At 34.4% G+C, this 16,935-nt stretch overlaps 1 protein-coding gene across 2 annotated transcripts; it reads left to right on the forward strand.

The window, feature by feature from the left end:
* The first annotated feature begins 1,863 nt into the window (after positions 1-1,863).
* Positions 1,864-11,804, forward strand: LOC112028484 (uncharacterized). 2 transcript variants are annotated; one of them, XM_024061181.2, is made up of 16 exons: positions 1,864-2,362; positions 3,621-4,219; positions 4,722-6,266; positions 6,576-6,992; positions 7,110-7,181; positions 7,323-7,403; positions 7,556-7,593; positions 7,710-7,797; positions 7,876-8,034; positions 8,325-8,549; positions 8,637-8,716; positions 8,814-8,886; positions 8,968-9,069; positions 9,423-9,528; positions 10,131-10,218; positions 11,206-11,804. In XM_024061181.2, exons 1-16 carry the CDS (start codon positions 2,026-2,028, stop codon positions 11,390-11,392), a joined length of 4,197 nt encoding a protein of 1,398 aa, XP_023916949.1. In that variant the 5' UTR covers positions 1,864-2,025; the 3' UTR covers positions 11,393-11,804. The 2 variants fall into 2 exon arrangements, with proteins under 2 accessions (XP_023916949.1, XP_023916950.1); XM_024061182.2 differs by having other exon boundaries at positions 1,866-2,362; positions 8,352-8,549.
* Positions 11,805-16,935: the final 5,131 nt, after the last annotated feature.

Below are 16,935 nucleotides of genomic sequence, written 5' to 3' on the forward strand. Positions count from 1 at the left end.
TCAAGTTTGAGGGCGAGGATTCAGGAGACGTTCGAGTGATAGAGGTTTCGGACGCCGAGGAGGGTTCCGACAAGCACTCCGGCGTTCAACTTAATTTGTTAGCTACCGTTTCTGAAAGCTCCTCGGACGACAACATGGACTTGAGGAGTTTGATGGAAAATGGTATTTTTTTTTTTTTTTTTTTTTTTTTTTTTACTTGGGCTAATTAAAGATGTGAGAATATTTCACAGTAGTTACGTAGGTATAGCTAATGCATTGTTGAATTTTTATTACCTAAGGTTTCAAATCATTTCCAGCTTTTATTTCTATCTCTAATAATACAAACTTTGGCCCAAAACCATTTAAGTTTTTCAATTTTTGGAGCGAGCGTAAATATTTTCATTAGTTTATATCAACTATTTCACATTTCTACAATTGATGCAGAAATGTCCAAATTTAAAAACATAAAAGTGGATGTGAAATAACTAATTTGAAAAAAGTGACTTGATAGAATGAAAGCCCTAATTAAAAATCCCTAAATACGGGAGGGGATTGGGGGAGATAAAGAACATGGGGAAAAGGGAACATTCATAAATAAATAAACACATGTAACTAAGAAACTTATTAATGTATATATAGAAAAATAAATTAAGAAAAACAAAAATCAAGAGACTTGTAGCTTAACCAACACCTCTCATTGTTAAAAATGAAAAGGGTTCAAATTCTTCACTTCAAACTATAAAATTACTATTAAAAAATAAATAGGTTAAGATGGTCACTTGTCCAACCAAACCGGACTGTTTACACTCCTAGTTAAAAGGAAACTAAATGGTATAGTCCATGCTATGACCAAATATTCATTTTTTTCGATACATTGATAATTGGGGGTGAAAGGATTTGAATCCTAAATATCTTCATTAAAAATATCAAGAAATGTTAGTTAAACTATAAGGTTCTTGCCACAACCAAATGTTCCTTTGATACTAATAACTCTTTAATTTGCAATAGACAAAAACTTGTTTCATACCATGTATTTTACTTACACTGGTTTATAATTGAAAAAAGTGATTTAAAATTACGTCTCAAGTTATAAAATATAAAATAAACACAACCCTTTTTTTTATGAGAAAAATAAATAAATTTACTAAGGAAACAAATACTTTAGAAGGAAAAAACAACCTTAGCTCAAATAACATCTTAAAAAAAATCGCCCTAATAGGAAAAACCGTCCTATTCTTCCATCCATGCTTTTATGAAAAGAATTGATATCATGTAGCTGCACTTAATGCAATGGTCTCTAATAACTGAAATTGAGAGTTTTTTTTTTTTTTTTTTACAAGATAGAATTCTACTCTAGCCTAATATAAATGTATATGTGTGTGAAGCTCCCTCCTAGAGACTTGAACCCCGGCCTTTCCCCCCCCACACCCTACAAACACTTATACTTGTAGAGTGACCATCGCACCAAGAGTGTGCGGTGGTAAAATTAAGAGTTAAAAAAAGCAATTTTTAACCTCAACTATTAAATAAAAAAAAAGTAAATAAAAAAAATTAAAAAGTGAAAAAGTGGTAAAAATATTTTGAGAGTAAGGGGATGGATAGGTACTGCACCCAATCCTATGAAGAATGCATGAAAGCTCGACCATGGTGCTATTTTTTTTTTTAAAATAAAATTTGGTATCTAACTATTTATCAAAAATAGAGTTTAGGATATTTTTCTGTAAGTTCACTTTCTGTAGGATATTTTTCATGGTGATGACTTTTATCAAGACAAACAATATCGCCGAGTTTCGTCGTAATAAGTTTCAATTCTATAAACTCGATAATTATCGACGTAACTATATCAAGACCCGTCTCAACAGTCCATTACACGCCCAAATAAAAACCCAATTTTATACAATTCAATTTCAAAAATGAGAAAATTAAAATAATCATTTTCCCGCACAAAACCAAAACCTCTCTCTCACTCTCACACTCTCAGTGAGGAATCCACACCACACTCAGTCCGTACAATCGATCGATCGATCTCATCGGAGAACCCTAAATATGGCGTCGGAAGAAGCGACGGCGAACACGGAGACGGAGGAGGAGACGATCGCCGTGAAGAAGCAGAAGCGCTCGCGGCGCGTGAGCTTCGCTGACGTGGAGATCACCTCCGTCCACATCTTCAACCGCGACGACGAAGACCTCTCCTCCTCCTGCTCTCCCAAATCCACCGGCGGCCATCCTCAGAAGCCTCTAGGGCTTTTCAGTGACCTCGTCGACGGCGACGATTTCAGGGACTCTTCTCCCAACCAACACCGCAACCCCTTCTTGCGGCCTTTGGGATCTCCCTCTCTCTCTCCCTCTCCGTTCGCTGCCTCCGCCTCCTCCGTTGACGACGGCAAGTTTTGCTCATTTCTCTCTCTCTCTCTCTGCTCCTTGCCAATTTTCCACTTATTTACGCTTTTGCCATTGTATTTTGCTTTTGATTCATGAAGATAATATACGTGTTTGTGAGTTTTAACAATTGTGAGAGAATATTTCAGAAACAATTTAGCTTGTTTTCTAGGGATAGTACAAATTCATATGGATTTGAATATACAATTTGATTTGAATTTGTGAGATTTCAACAATTTTGATATACATACACGTGTTTGTGAGTTTTAACAATTGTGAGAGAATTTTTCAAAAACAACGTAGTTTGTTTGCTAGGGATAGTACAAATTCGTATGGATTTGAATATACAATTTGATTTGAATTTGTGAGATTTCAACAATTTTGATATATATACACGTGTTTGTGAGTTTTAACAATTGAGAGAGAATTTTTCAAAAACAACGTAGTTTGTTTGCTAGGGATAGTACAAATTCATATGGATTTGAATATACAATTTGATTTGAATTTGTGAGATTGGTAAGTTATACAAACAGAAAGTTCGTTCTACTGAAAAAAAAAAAGAAAAAAAAAAAGGGTTTTCCAAAACTATACGTTAGTAAGCTAAGAAGTTTAAAGAAAAATATATGAATTTTTTGATTGGTAAGTTATACATGTAATTGCGTTTGGGTGTAGCTTTTTTTGAAAAACTTATTTTCATACTGGTTGGAAGTTTGGGTAAAGTATAGTTGTAACTTTAAAAATGAGCTTTTAAAAGCTGTACATAAGCAAATATGCTAAAAAGTTCAAAGAAAAGGCTAAAATTCTTTTGATTGGTAAGTTATACATGCACAAGTGCTTTTGGGTGTAGCTTTTTACTGAAAACTTATTTTTCTTATTTGTTGGAAGCTGGTTAAAGTATAGTTGTAACTAAAAAAAATGAGGCTTTGAAAAGCTATACATATGAAAATAAGCTAAAAAGTTAAGCAAACACAGTATTGGGTCTTGAAATTTACCCTCCATTCCATTGTTATGGAAGAGTAATCATTGGCCAATTGTGAGGCAATTGTGTGAGAAAATTGCAACTTTTAAACTGTGTGTGTTAAGTGTAATTATGTGTGAGCTATTTTAAAGTGTTGTGCTTTTGGGTTGTTAGTGATATATTGTTTGTACTGTTTAGGCTAGCACATTGGCACTTGTTATGTTATGTGTAATCTTTGTGTGTGAAAGTAATTGGATGTCTACTGGGAAAAGCTTATGAAGCATTTGCTCCTCCATTTGTGCAGAAGACAACTTTTTTGGTCCTGTATCAGCAGATTTCATTGGACCTGAAAGGTTATTAGATTCTGCTGCATCTGATGATATTACAATGGATTCGACCGCGTTTTCTATGCATTTCCGTAGTCTTGCAAGGTCAGATTCAGGAGGAGATGCCAAGACCCCAACGGCACATCGTCTTGACTTTGAAGAGAAAACCCCTTCCCAGAATGCTACGCCTACTGATTCTGACAGTTTAATGGTACTAACTAAGGCTAAGAAACCAGGTCTGCAGTCTTTAGTGCCTGTTGATAAAGTAAGTGGTGGTAAAGATTCTAATGACATGAGTATTGTGGGAGAAAACCCACGGAGTTTTGATTATGGAAGGCTGTCTCCCAGATTAGATGCACTTTTGGCTGACGGCAGTGAGGATTTGAATGCTGTCTCTGATTCTATGCTTATCGATTCGGATTTATTAAAGAGCACCGAGGATATGCATAATATGTTTGCTGAGGCAGTGGATCTGGCTTGTACAAAGATGGGTGAGGGAAATGGTGGCTTTATGTCCTGTCCTACTGATCAGATTATATATGATCACCAAGTCGTGACTCCCAAGCAGTTCAATAAAGTAAGAAATGAAAATTTATGTTAAGGAATTTGATTGAAGCATTGCCATGCCGCTCTTGTTTCCTTCAAATTTGGTAGTTCTTATAAGTATATCCACTTGGTGATTCTTTAATGACTGCCTGGAGTGCAACCACTGCAACGATTTCTTTTCATTTTTACAGTTACTGTTGTTGCAACCTATGGTTTCCTAATATGAATGCAATCAAATTATTCTGTACACAAATTGCATAAGTTTAATGATGTGTCATCATCTTCTAGTCATTGAGGTTGGTGGTTTGTGACTTGTGACCAATGACAGTTTAGATGATAAAGGTGGTATTTACATCCTTTCTGCTGGCATGAACTGTATCACTCCTCTTGTTGAATCTGCTTAACTACTATCTAACATGCTCATAGTATTTCCAGTGAATAAACCTAAAGTTCTAACTGATACTTGTTAGTTTCTTCCAGAGAACTAAGGTGCAAGTGTACTTGCTTGTTTTATCACTTTTTTTTTTTTTCAGGGGAGTAAGGAATTTACTGAAGATGCAACTGGAACGAGGAGGCCAATATTTCAGTTTACTGATGATAATAGAGGCACCCCATCTAATGAGGATGGTAGAGTTCTTAAGTCAGATGTCTATGCGCAGCATGAACCTGAATTTCAACCTTTGAGTGGAGGTGGGGTAAAAGAAAATTCTCCTGAAATCAGGAGATGTGACTCTGATATTGATCAGAAATCTGGCCAACGATATAGATCTCCTTTTGACGGATACATACCTTTGTTATCTTCTAAACAACGGGAATTATTTGTGAATACTCCTAATTCGGCCCAACATATGGGGATTGTGACCCCTTCCTCAAAACCACCAGGTTCCTTTTTAAGCAAGGAAAGGATTAGGCATGTTGCAGGTTTGTCTTCCCTTCCAAAAAGCATTTCCAAGTTTAATATTCCTGACCCTTCTCCCCGCCCCTCTAGTCTCATAGAGGGAATTGACAAATTGAAGCAGAGATTATCAAATTACTCCTCCATGTCCTCTCCCTTGAATGCTGCTTCAGCTGGAAATAGTAGAGAACTTCAATACAGATATTTGAATAGTCCCATTACTCGTTTAGAGGAGTGCTTGTCAACTACTGATGTGAAGAATGGAGAACATAAAAGTTTGATCAACATAGATGGTGATGGAATTGAGTCCCCCAAAAGCATTGGTAAGTTGAGCCAAAATAAAGAGGCTGCAGGCCTTGCAAAAGATAGAGTATCTCCAGCTTACATGTCTATGGGCCTTCTTTCCAAAGATAAACCTAAGAAGCTAATGACAGTAGTGGCTTCTCCGTCTCAGTTCACTCAATCAAGAGGGAAAGTGAAGCAAAATTTCTTGATGCCAGAAAACCCTAGAGAAAGGACACTGGTTACTTCTGGAACTGATTCCTCATTGGTGAAGATCAAAATTGATAACAGGGAAGTAACTAAAGGAACTGTTTTATCTGATCAATTGGTTTCCACTCCGGTGAAAAGTTTAGATCAGAACTTAACAGCATCCATTGAATATCAAGGCAGTGTCACCCACCAATTTAAACAGCTGTATCAGCATAATAAATTTATTTCCTCTCCAGTTAAAAGTTTAGATCAGAACTTAGCATTCATGGAATATCAAGGCACTGTGTCCCATGAGTTGAAGCAGTTGGATCAGCATAATAAACTTGTTAGTGCTGGTTTAGGGCACAATGGAGATTCTGTTGAAAATGTTACTAGAAATGGCCTTTCTACTCTGGTAGGTGACAAACTGGATTCCTTTCCATCTGAAAGTAGAGCTGAGTCTGACTCACCCTTCTCAAAGACTAATTATGTCAAAGAGTTTGCTGAAGTAGAAAGTGTTATTGATAATAACCTTTCCCATATTCAAAATGAATCTGAAACCTTTACAAACTTCCAGAACTCTTTCAGGGGCAACGACATTATGAATCTTCAGTTTGAAAGCCCAGATAAGAACCTTAAAGCTGGAGCAGACCCACCCCAGTACATGTCATATTCTTGTAATAGAAGTGAAAATGAACTGCCCCTTGAAAAGGTCATAGTCTTTCTCTATATTTACTCATACATTTTCATAGACATGCACATGCATATTTTGGTTGTAAATTGTGTCTGTATGCAGCTTCACCCATGGGCTGGTCCTTTGAGGTTTTCATGTATCAACTCTGACCTTATTAGGCAGGGTTTTGGGCTAAGATCTACTCAAAATTGACATTTGCCTTTCTTAAAACACCCTATACATTACTTTGGTGAAATCACTAGGCTGCTTTCTTTTGTTAACAGTATTCTTGATTACACATACACACAGACTACTTTTACAAAATTTGACATTGTGTTTGGTGCTTAGAGTTCCCCCAGAAAAGATCTGGCCCAGAGTCTTACTTTGAAAGAGTCAACTCCAAGCCGCTCCATGCAAGATCCATCAAGTGCATCATGCAGTGACATGATGCCCCCTTCCATCGGGAAAGTTGTACTATCACCCAGGTCCAATTCAAATAGGCACGACAATAACTGCCGTCATGAAGTTTATATTTCACAGAGTCCTGTTCATGCGCAAAATATTGATAATTATTCCGGACAGAAAAGAAGAAATGTACAAATAGTTTTTGGGGATGGAGACCATATACATAAATCAGCCAGACTGCAGAGAAGTCCAGAAGGTCATGGAAGTGAGGGTTGTGATTCTGAATTCATGTTGGAACACACTAATGAAATAAACAATGGAGAGAAGATTGGAGGTGACCGTACTAAGAATTGGATTGATGTAAGTGTACTACTTTGCACTTTGTATGTTATTTAACTTGCATGGCAGTTATGCTGGCAGCTGTTAGAATTTGTAAATCTTTGGGGTTTCTTTTTTACTTCTGAGTTCATCTTGCAGATTTTAGCAAAGTTCTTAGGTGATACAAAACAACTGTTTTCTGAATCTATTGATAAGCTAAATTTAAAATCAGTAAGTTCCCTTCTGTTTTCCATTCTTTCCTTCTAAAAGAACCAAAATACGGTATACGGAATTAGATAAACATTCTTCACTCTAAGTTTAGCCATTTACTTTTACTTTGCTCTAATTTTTTTTTTTTCTTTTTGGGTGTAGATTTTCATGCTCGAAGATATTTTGGTTCACCTACTGACGGTTAAAAAATATGAGACGCTTTGTTCAGAAATCCAGTCTCAGGTCTGCTGAAGATACAAACGACAATCTCATTTCTCATATTTTATGTACTTATCAGTGTATCACAGCTTTATGAGTTTATTGCTTCATCATACTATATAATAACTGTAGCGTAACCATTTTCCTGCTAACCCTGCTGTATCTGCCTTCTACAGATAAAAGCTGACCACCTCGGTAATGTTAGGCATAAAAGGTGGTTTCTCATTATGCATGAAAGTATCATGGGTGCAGATGACATTTGTTCTTTTATTGTTCTAGAAACTGCTTTAGAGTAACAAGTTTTGACATTTTTTAGTGTATCTGTTGCAGAGTAGCTGAAACGAGGTTGTTGTTGTATAAACTTGTGTATGAAAAGGCAAAACTGCAATTAATGGGTGTGAAGCGTGACATGTTTCTGGTATTTTATTTCTCTCATGTGTTTTCCTTTCTTTATATATGCATACAGTTTGTTACCTGCTTATACACTTGCATGCAGAAAAGAGTACTGCTATTGAGCTCTGGAATTCAGGAGAGTCAAATGTTGGAGTCGAAAATTGAACATCTATCTGAATATGGTTCAGGAAATGCTCAAATTGAGCATATTAATCAGTCTATAGTTGATTCAGAGGGAACACATAAATTCCTAAAAACACAGGTATATCTTGGGGTTTTTTAAGATGTCAAGGAATATTTTTATGTTCTTTGGCCTCCAAAATTGCTATAAAAATCATATTTATGAATTTAGTCTCATTCCAGAATTGTCTTTCAGCTAAAATGACTTAAATATGATGATAATTTAACTAAAATGCAAACAAAACAAAATGGTGGCATCAATATGTGGAAGGTATTTTTTTTGGCTGTTTCTTCATTGCCTATTATTCATGATGTGTCTTCAGCTTGTAGATTTTATGACATTTAAGCAACAATATGAGGTTGATTTCTCAGGTTCCTGATAAAGCACATGTTGTACAGCACCAGGTTTCCTGTGACAAAGTGACCACAATGAGGCAGGAGTCTGAAGCTTTAGATGGAAAAATAAAGAGTTTGATAAAATGTTTTCACTCTAAATGTACGATGAAAGGAGAACCAAGCTGTGCTGATACTATTGCATTAGTTCATGATCATCTGGAGAAGAGAATGTGTTGCAGGTTTATACAACAGGATTTACAGGTCTTTAACTCTACCTTCAATTCTTATCAATGCATACAATAAAATGCCTTACATCACTGAGCAACATATCCTCTGTTATTTTGTCAGTTATGGGAAGTTGATCATTTTGAGAGTAGGAATGGTCATTACAATATTCTCCTCAACTATCAGGGCTACATCAGCCAAAGGTTTCTTCTTTGTCTACTCCATAGTGGTTAATGCCATAAAAGATGTCATTGTTTACATGGATCATATAAAGTGTTGTTTTTGTTTTGATATATACAGATTCACAGTAAATGCTGGTCCAGTATCAAGCATTATAATCTCAAACAAATTGAATAATGAAAACATCTTAAAGGTATGAACAACAAGAAACTCCTTTTTATTTATTTATTTATTTATTTAATGTTTCTAAAATCCATTATTTCTTGTCAACTAGAATTTTCCAAACATGGATGCTTGCACTGCATTTGCATTTGTGTTCAGTGCTGAGACCACGAAGAAGTATATTGGTTCAAGAAGTTTGGCGCAAGAGACACAAGTATGTTTTTCCATTCTTTATAACATCTCTGGTTCCTTCGGTCCATCTTCATCATCTGTTTGTTTTCTCCTTTTCTCTTCTCCAGCAATAACACTAATTGACTTAAATACTTCACCACAAAAGCCTGCTTTTCATTGTCACTGTCAGACAACTGCTCTGCAACCCACACAAGCATTGGGTCGTTTTGTTTGTAATTATTATTATTTTTTCAATTGGATTTGGAATCCATTTGAGGTCAAGGGTTACACTTTATTTTTTACTTCTCATGGTGCAAAGTATATTTAAATCGTATGAGAATAAACTATCTCCAGTGTTAAAGGCTGTTCCTCTCACTTTGGCAAGTTGTTATGCAGATAACCAGTTCATGTCTACGTAAGCTACTAGATGTAGTTGAGGAAGTACAATCAACCCAGATTGAGATTAGAAATCTAATCCAGACAAGTTTTTATTCTCCATCTGGTAATGCATACCTTCTTTCGTTTTCTCTTTCTGCTTTGGACTTGCCATTTATGTCCTTTAGTCTCATGCGTAGTTTTCATTCAAGCTGGTTTATCAAAAGTCACCTACCAAAAAAAAAAAAACGGTTAACTAAAAGACAATAGTTTATTCCAGTACACAGACATCCCTTACCATGATAATTTAGCATCTTGATCATGATGAGTGCAAGATGATGCAAAACTTTTATTATTTTTTGGACATTCCATACATGCATGGGCTGCAAACAGTGCAGTCACTCATTTCCCTTCCAAGTTAAATACATGACTTGCTTGTAGGCCTACCAAGACATGCCTAGTATTAATTAGTTCCCCCATACTTGTTTGATGCATCCCTCAAGTAATGATAAAGTTAGTCCATCCTAAGTGGAAGGACAATATTATTTCAATTTTCTCTTTATATATCAGGATTAGTTAACATAGCTCTACTTCATAGAACTTTTCTAAATATGTTTACTAATTTTGTTGTGTTGGAATCCTATTGAGTTAATTCTGATTGGCCTGATTTGTATTCAAACTTACGTTGCAGAATTAAAATTTTTGTGAAATGGTATTTTTGATTTGCAGTTGAGCAGCTTGATTTGCGGCTTTGTTTCATTGATTTCTATAGCGGTCGGAAGGTGACATTGACTCTTGACATGACATGTTTGAATCGGTAAAGTTATCTACAATTCTATGCTTTATCTTATTATTAATAGATTTGCATACATGTTACCTGACAAAGCAAAGTCATATCCTAAGTTTTAGGAATTCACTGCAATGTGCTATTAGGTTTAGTTGAACTTCAAGTGATGTAACTTATGCTGTCCAGACTGATATCAAAGTTGCATGATAGCATATATGAATTATGTGCATGAGGTCACTGTATGGTCTGTATCGCTGATCCCTGTATGGTTTGCTATTTTACCCCTCTTTGTGATGGAAAACTTCTTGCTTACTGGGAAAATTAATGTGTGATAACCTTTTGAGTTTATTATTATTGTTCTCTTTATCAAGTGTTTGTTATTGCTCTGAGTCATATATATCTTTGTTTGTCGATTTCCTATCATGTATATATTAGGATTGATATTAGTATATCTATGGAACTGTTGAGGTAACTTTGATAATTCTGAATTATTAATATTATTATTACTAATTTTACCGATAAAAAAAAGGTAACTTTGATAATTCTGAATTATTAATATTATTATTACTAATTTTACCGATAAAAAAAAGGTAACTTTGATAATTCTAGCCCCATAGATATCTCCTACTCACACTTGCTCTGGTGGTCATTATCAACAGAAAAGTGAAATTACTTTTCTTTTTTTTCCCAGTGAAACTTTTGTTGTCTGCATAGAGTGGATACACATCTCATAATTTGATTTTTCTATAATAATTTGACTTTTAGAATTCTTAGGTAATAGATCCTGTCATTAATGAGTATTTTTTACCTTGATGAGTTTCATTTCCAGACCTCAAATGTGAGGTCGACTGAAACAGCTTCCAGATAGTGTTCAGGGGTTCAGTTTCTTTCATTATAGACTTCTATGCTATTCATTGAGCTTCACATGTAGATTTATGTTCTTATGTAAAGCTCACTGACTTCTCAAAAAAAAAAAAAAGGATTACTGACTGGTCTGACTGCATTGTCTGTGATCAGTGGGGTTTATCCTTCAGAGATCCTTCCAAAAGAAATGAAAGCTTCCAGTGCTAAGCCAGAGAGCTCTTGGCCTCAGTCACTCATAGCTGAAATAAGAGATTCAGCTGAGAATCTTAGAGCAGGATCTTCAAGGATAATGAGATTCTGTAGGTGTGTTTCTCAGCTGATGCGAGCTTCCTGCAGATGAAGTGTTGCCAGGGGGAGCTCAGAGGTGGCACTGACAATCTCTTCAATTTGTCCAGACTGCTTACTTGGGAAATATGTTCGTTTTTTTCTTTTGGTAGATTTTACAGTACAGGTGACTGAATCTTCTCACGTATTTTTCACCAGGAGATAACCAGAGTTATGCTTTTCACCAAAATCTGTAGGAACTAGAAAGGTTGTATAGTGAACTTGGTGGTAGGATTTAAGCAATGGGATTGTCCTTCCAATTTTAAGTTTAGATGTGATAAAGTTGAAGAGCAATTCAGTTGTATTCGCTCTTGTTCCTTATGAATTCATTCTCCACCAAAAAATTTTCTTAATGGGATCATGTTGGTGATCGTGGTGGAATGGTATCATGTTGTGTTTTAATCCTATCTATTTAAAATTTTACTGTTTGGATGAGTGTCTAAAATGTAAGCGCTTAGAGTATTGTAGTATTTACAATAATTATGGCAATGAAGGTGATAGTTGGTGAGGGCAACAATGTTTGTGGTGGTGGCAGTGGCAATGAGGGCAACAATGTTGATGGTGGAGTGGTGGCAATGATGATGGTAGCTACAATGGTGGCGGAAGTAGAATGAAGGTAGTAGCAATGGCGATAGTGATTGTTATGGTAGCGGTGGTAGCGCAGTGGTGGTGGTGGTGGCAATTACATGCAATGATAGTGAAGGTGATAGTTGTAGAGGTGATAATATAAGATTAGTAATAGTGGATTCTATAACATTAGCAACATTGATAGAATTTGTAAATTATACCATTCTTCATGGAATTTGAAATTGAGAATTGGATGCTAAATTTCTTTTATTCACTTTATTGTTAATTGGAACAAGAAATTAATATTTGAAAATTTCAAATTATAAAAATTCCACCTTTCTTTTCTCATCTAAACACAGCATAAGAAAGTGTGTGTGTGTATATATATATATATATACCCATATGTATGTTTACATTTATTCCTATATTCTCTTATTGTTTCTCTCCTGGAAAATAACTTTCAACGGTTACTTTATGCCACGATATAGCCAAGTTTGATTCTCAAGTCGCTACAGGATGTGGCAGAAGTAAAATCTCACCAGCGTAAACTTGGTTGATCCAGGATTAGAAGACCAGCTAATAATTACAAACTTTTGTGTGTTCTCTGAAAATTGATAGAGGAACCTGTTAACGAGTGTTCTCAGGACATTTGATAATGGATTATTTTTAAAAAGTTTGAATACAAATTTCATGAGAAATAAAAAATTTTAAAAAAAAAAAACTACAAAATAGTCTGTTGTTTTTCCATTTTTCCATTAAAAAATTTTAAAAATATTTTCTAAATCAATATTCTTGGGGCATAATTTTTCTCATTCATAAATTGTCTAGTTGGAAAAAATGTACTGGTATGCATATCCGTATTTGTGTGTATTAAAAGCGTTGCATGTGTGTGGAGGACCATTTTTTTGTTATTTGATGGTGAAAAGTGTACAGAAATTGAAGTTTCTTGGATTAGATTGTTCGTAGATCAAGTCGAATTTCGATATGGCATATTCTACATAGCGGAGCAAGTGGATAAAATGAGGGCATGTTGTCTTCGTTAGTTGTTTTGGGTTCAGGCCTCAGGTCTAAAAATAGGGCTCTTTCTCTGTCTTGCTCTTTCGCGAATTAAGAATTATATATATTACTGAACTAGTACAAATTTAACAATAATGAAAAATGTTAAAGACAAATTATTTTAAAAATACTGACGTAGTAAGTGATTATTGGTAAGTAAAAAAATCATATTAGTGGTAGACTCATATAAAAATCATATTGTTCATAAACAAGAGTATGGTTCAAATTACATGTAATATAGAAAACTTTGATGTGTTATTGTTAAGATTAAAAAAAAAAAGTTTTTTTGGTTTACCTCTTTGTTGTGTGTAACAAAATAATAGTAGGCCTATGAAAAATAGGAAAAAAACAATCACATAGAGAACACAAAGAGCTACATGGTTTAGCATTAAACCTATGTCCACTAAAGATATCTAGGAAAAAATTTCATTGAGAAAATAGGAAGATTACAAAGGGGCACAAAGACACCCACCCAAAGAACTCTCTCTCTCCAAGAATTAGAGATGTTTTGGTTTTTCTCTAATTGTAACATTTGGCACAGCTTCCTTGAGTGAGAGACCACACTCACATATAAATGGTAAAATTAGGTTTGCTTGCATGAATCACTAAAGTCCGCTAAACAAATCCTAATATCGATAGGACAATATGACCAATTAAAAAGTTGTACCAACTCAACAAATTTTCATCTTAGCTTGAATTTGGTCAAGTTGCATAAACGAAACTTCTCCGTGGCCTCCACCAAAGGCCTTAAGTGCTCTCACAAACTACAAAACACCAATCTAGTACATGCAATGTTTGTACTTATTCAAACGAATTGGCTTAGTCATTATATCTACTAGATTATTTGTTTTTTACTACCTTTTTGACTACCGTGGTGCACTGAGATACAATCTCATGAATGAAATATTGGTATTTGACACCAATGTGTTCGGTTTTCTCATGATACATACGATTATTAACCAAATAGCTTCCTTTATTGCCTTTGTTTCTACTATATACTCTGCCTCTATAGTATACAAAGCAATTATCGACTACAAAATCGATTTTCAACTAATAACACAACCAGATAGTGTGAAGACATAATCCATCCATGATCTCTTATCTAATAAGTAGCATAATCATAATCTACAAATTCAACAACACTACTACTATTTGTATAAACCCTCAAAAAAACCCAAACCCCGAATACAACAGATTTTTTTTTTTTTTTTTTTTTTTAATCTCATTCTAATGTGTGACAGCTTTCTTGAGGGAGAGACCATATATGCATATGGTATAGTTAGGTTTGCCGCATGAATCACTAAATTCAGCTAAGCAAGGTTTATTAGGACAAGCTCGAAGAAAAAGTCACACCACTCAACAATTACAAAACAAACAGTTAAGCAAAAATGTAGGGAACGTGTCATAAAAACTTCCTAGTTCTGTTGAGTAATTCCTTGATTAGCCATAATATCAGCAAATTTGTGTGAGGGTTTATATGTGACTTGCAATCATATATAAAAATAAATACTGAGGGTGGTTTTGAGTTTGAAACTTCTAGTCAGCATCTTTGAGCCATCTTTGAGTCTCTGTAATAATTTGGTGTGTGTGGGATGGAATAAGTACACATACTTGAAGGAATGTTAGGTGTTTGAAGAGTTTTGTATACTCTTATTTCTTAATAAATCGACGGGGTTGAGTTGAATTAGTCTCGAACTCAATTTATTTTTCAATTGAGATTGAATCAATTTCAACACTTTTTTTTAGAATTTATTTACACACAAATTTTGTAAAACCAAGATGCTATATATGCTAACTGTAAACCCAATCGAGTTAGTCTCAAGCATGAAGTTTGCTTGTCCATCCCAAGTTGAGAGAAAAACCCGAGACCCTTGCATCCATTCGGTCTGCTCCATCTAGACCTGGATTTCCTTTAGGACTATGCTCAGTATTTGACTTTATTAATAAAGGTGTGAGGAGGGGTGGCCAAGAATTAAACATGAGATTTTAGTGGTGTCATGATGGGTTTTACTTTTTTGACTGATATCGCACCATGATTAATATATATTAAGATAATTATCTATCTTATAAAAGATAAATGGTTATTTAAATAATTCTAGAAACTTGTACAATTGTACTTTCACGCCTTAAGTATTTTCCATTAAAACCAATAAAAACTAAGATTTTAGTTATATTTTAATTCACCTTAAGGATTAATTAAAATTAACTTACCTAATACTCTACGTGTGTGTATGATAAACTTATTTTTGGACCAACAAAAATTATTGCTTTGTATTACCTTGGTTAAAACCACTATTTTTAAAAAACCATATTAGATCAGCCGGTTCAACTAGTTCAATCGAGAGCGAGCACCAGTCCGGTTTGGTAAAATCCCTAAAAACCAGTAAAAATTGGTCAAATCGGTAAAAACCGTGTTGAATCAGGAATTAGGTACAAACCAATTCTTTGACCGTATCAATTTTTAAAACCATAGTTAAAACCTTGAATTTGACTCTAAAAGGGCCATTTTGCCCTTAAATTCCATGATGGCCTTGTATGATATGGATTTTAGTGTTGGACCAACTATGCAGTGGAAGCTATGATTTTTGCTAAGGAAATTGGTACTACCTCGGTCATTCTCGAAGCATATTTAGAGGTCATTAATTCATTGTGAGACATAGATGATTCTTTTACTTCCTTCGGCCATCTAATTGGGGACGCGAAAAATCTTACAGAAAACCTTTAGTAATATGATATTCTCACATGTTTGATGTCAAAGTAATTTTGTAACTCACAACCTTGCTAGACATGCTAAACATGTCACAAGTTTTTCTATATGGATAGATAATGTTCCACCACACCTTAATACTGTAATTTTAGCTAATATGAAAACCTTTTCATAATGAAATTTGGAGCTTCATTCTAAAAAAGAAAAAAAAATTTTTTAAAATATTTAAAACGACCATTTTACCCTTAAGTGTTTTTTGGCCTCAAAAGAAAGGATGTTGATGGTTGATCCTAACACAATCTTCCCATAATTCTTTAGCTAGACATACAATCTTTTGTGACTATCACAATCTAACATGACAACGATAATAACTACCATAAAACTATGAATTTACTATTCAATGTGACATGAGTTACATTTGATAAGACAAAGTTAATGTCATGTGTTATCCTATTACTGCTTGCCAGTTGCTACAAAATCATAGAGTTGCAGCTTAAAGGGATGTAAATTACTATTGGATGCAACAAAGTTACTATCATTTATGACCTAGTTACCATCTCCCTAAAGTGAACAAAATTTTTAAAATAAAAAAATAAAAAAGAAAAGAAGAAGAAGAAGAAAAGAGAGTGTAAATTACCTAACCCTCCTTAACGTTTTGGAGAATGTTGAAAACCCCTCCAATTTTTAAAAATGACTCTTACCCTTTGTTGTTTTTGTTTTTAATTTAATTTTAAAAAAAAAAACTTCCTTATCGTATAACCAATGTGATTAGTAAACGTTATTTTAAGGTAATTCCATATTATAATATAATTTGAAAAATATGTATTATGACTTAATTTATGATAGACATAAATGGAAATAAGGGATTATTTGTTATTTAACTCATAACCTTTAGGGGTGGATTGTCATTTAGAAAAATAAAAGATAATTTTGAAATTTTTTCAAATCTCAAGAGAGGTTATTGTTATTTACCCCCAGAAAATAAGTTACTAAAAAACATGAAGTAAATTTTCGTATTTGACACAAATTTTTATAACACAATCCCATTCTACCATGAAAAAAAAAAAGAAAAAAGAAAAGCTGCATTAGAAATTAGTTTCCGTGTACTGTAACATGAGTTGCTATTGGATATGACAAAGTTAGTGTCATGAGTTTCCCTATTAATACTTGGGGTTGATTACAGTTTACTCACCTATAGTTAGGTTCGATTCTAAGCTTCCTACACGAGG

Source organism: Quercus suber, unplaced genomic scaffold (assembly GCF_002906115.3).
Source record: "Quercus suber isolate HL8 unplaced genomic scaffold, Cork oak 2.0 scaffold_166, whole genome shotgun sequence".
In the NCBI taxonomy this organism is placed as follows: domain Eukaryota; kingdom Viridiplantae; phylum Streptophyta; class Magnoliopsida; order Fagales; family Fagaceae; genus Quercus; species Quercus suber.

Excerpts from the sequence above, each read along its gene's own strand:
- LOC112028484 (XM_024061181.2), top strand. The coding sequence starts at position 2,026 with ATGGCGTCGGAAGAAGCGACGGCGAACACGGAGACGGAGGAGGAGACG. Across the intron at positions 2,363-3,620 it reads CGCCTCCTCCGTTGACGACG|AAGACAACTTTTTTGGTCCT; the intron begins GCAAGTTTTGCT and ends CCATTTGTGCAG. Across the intron at positions 7,594-7,709 it reads GGTAATGTTAGGCATAAAAG|AGTAGCTGAAACGAGGTTGT; the intron begins GTGGTTTCTCAT and ends TATCTGTTGCAG.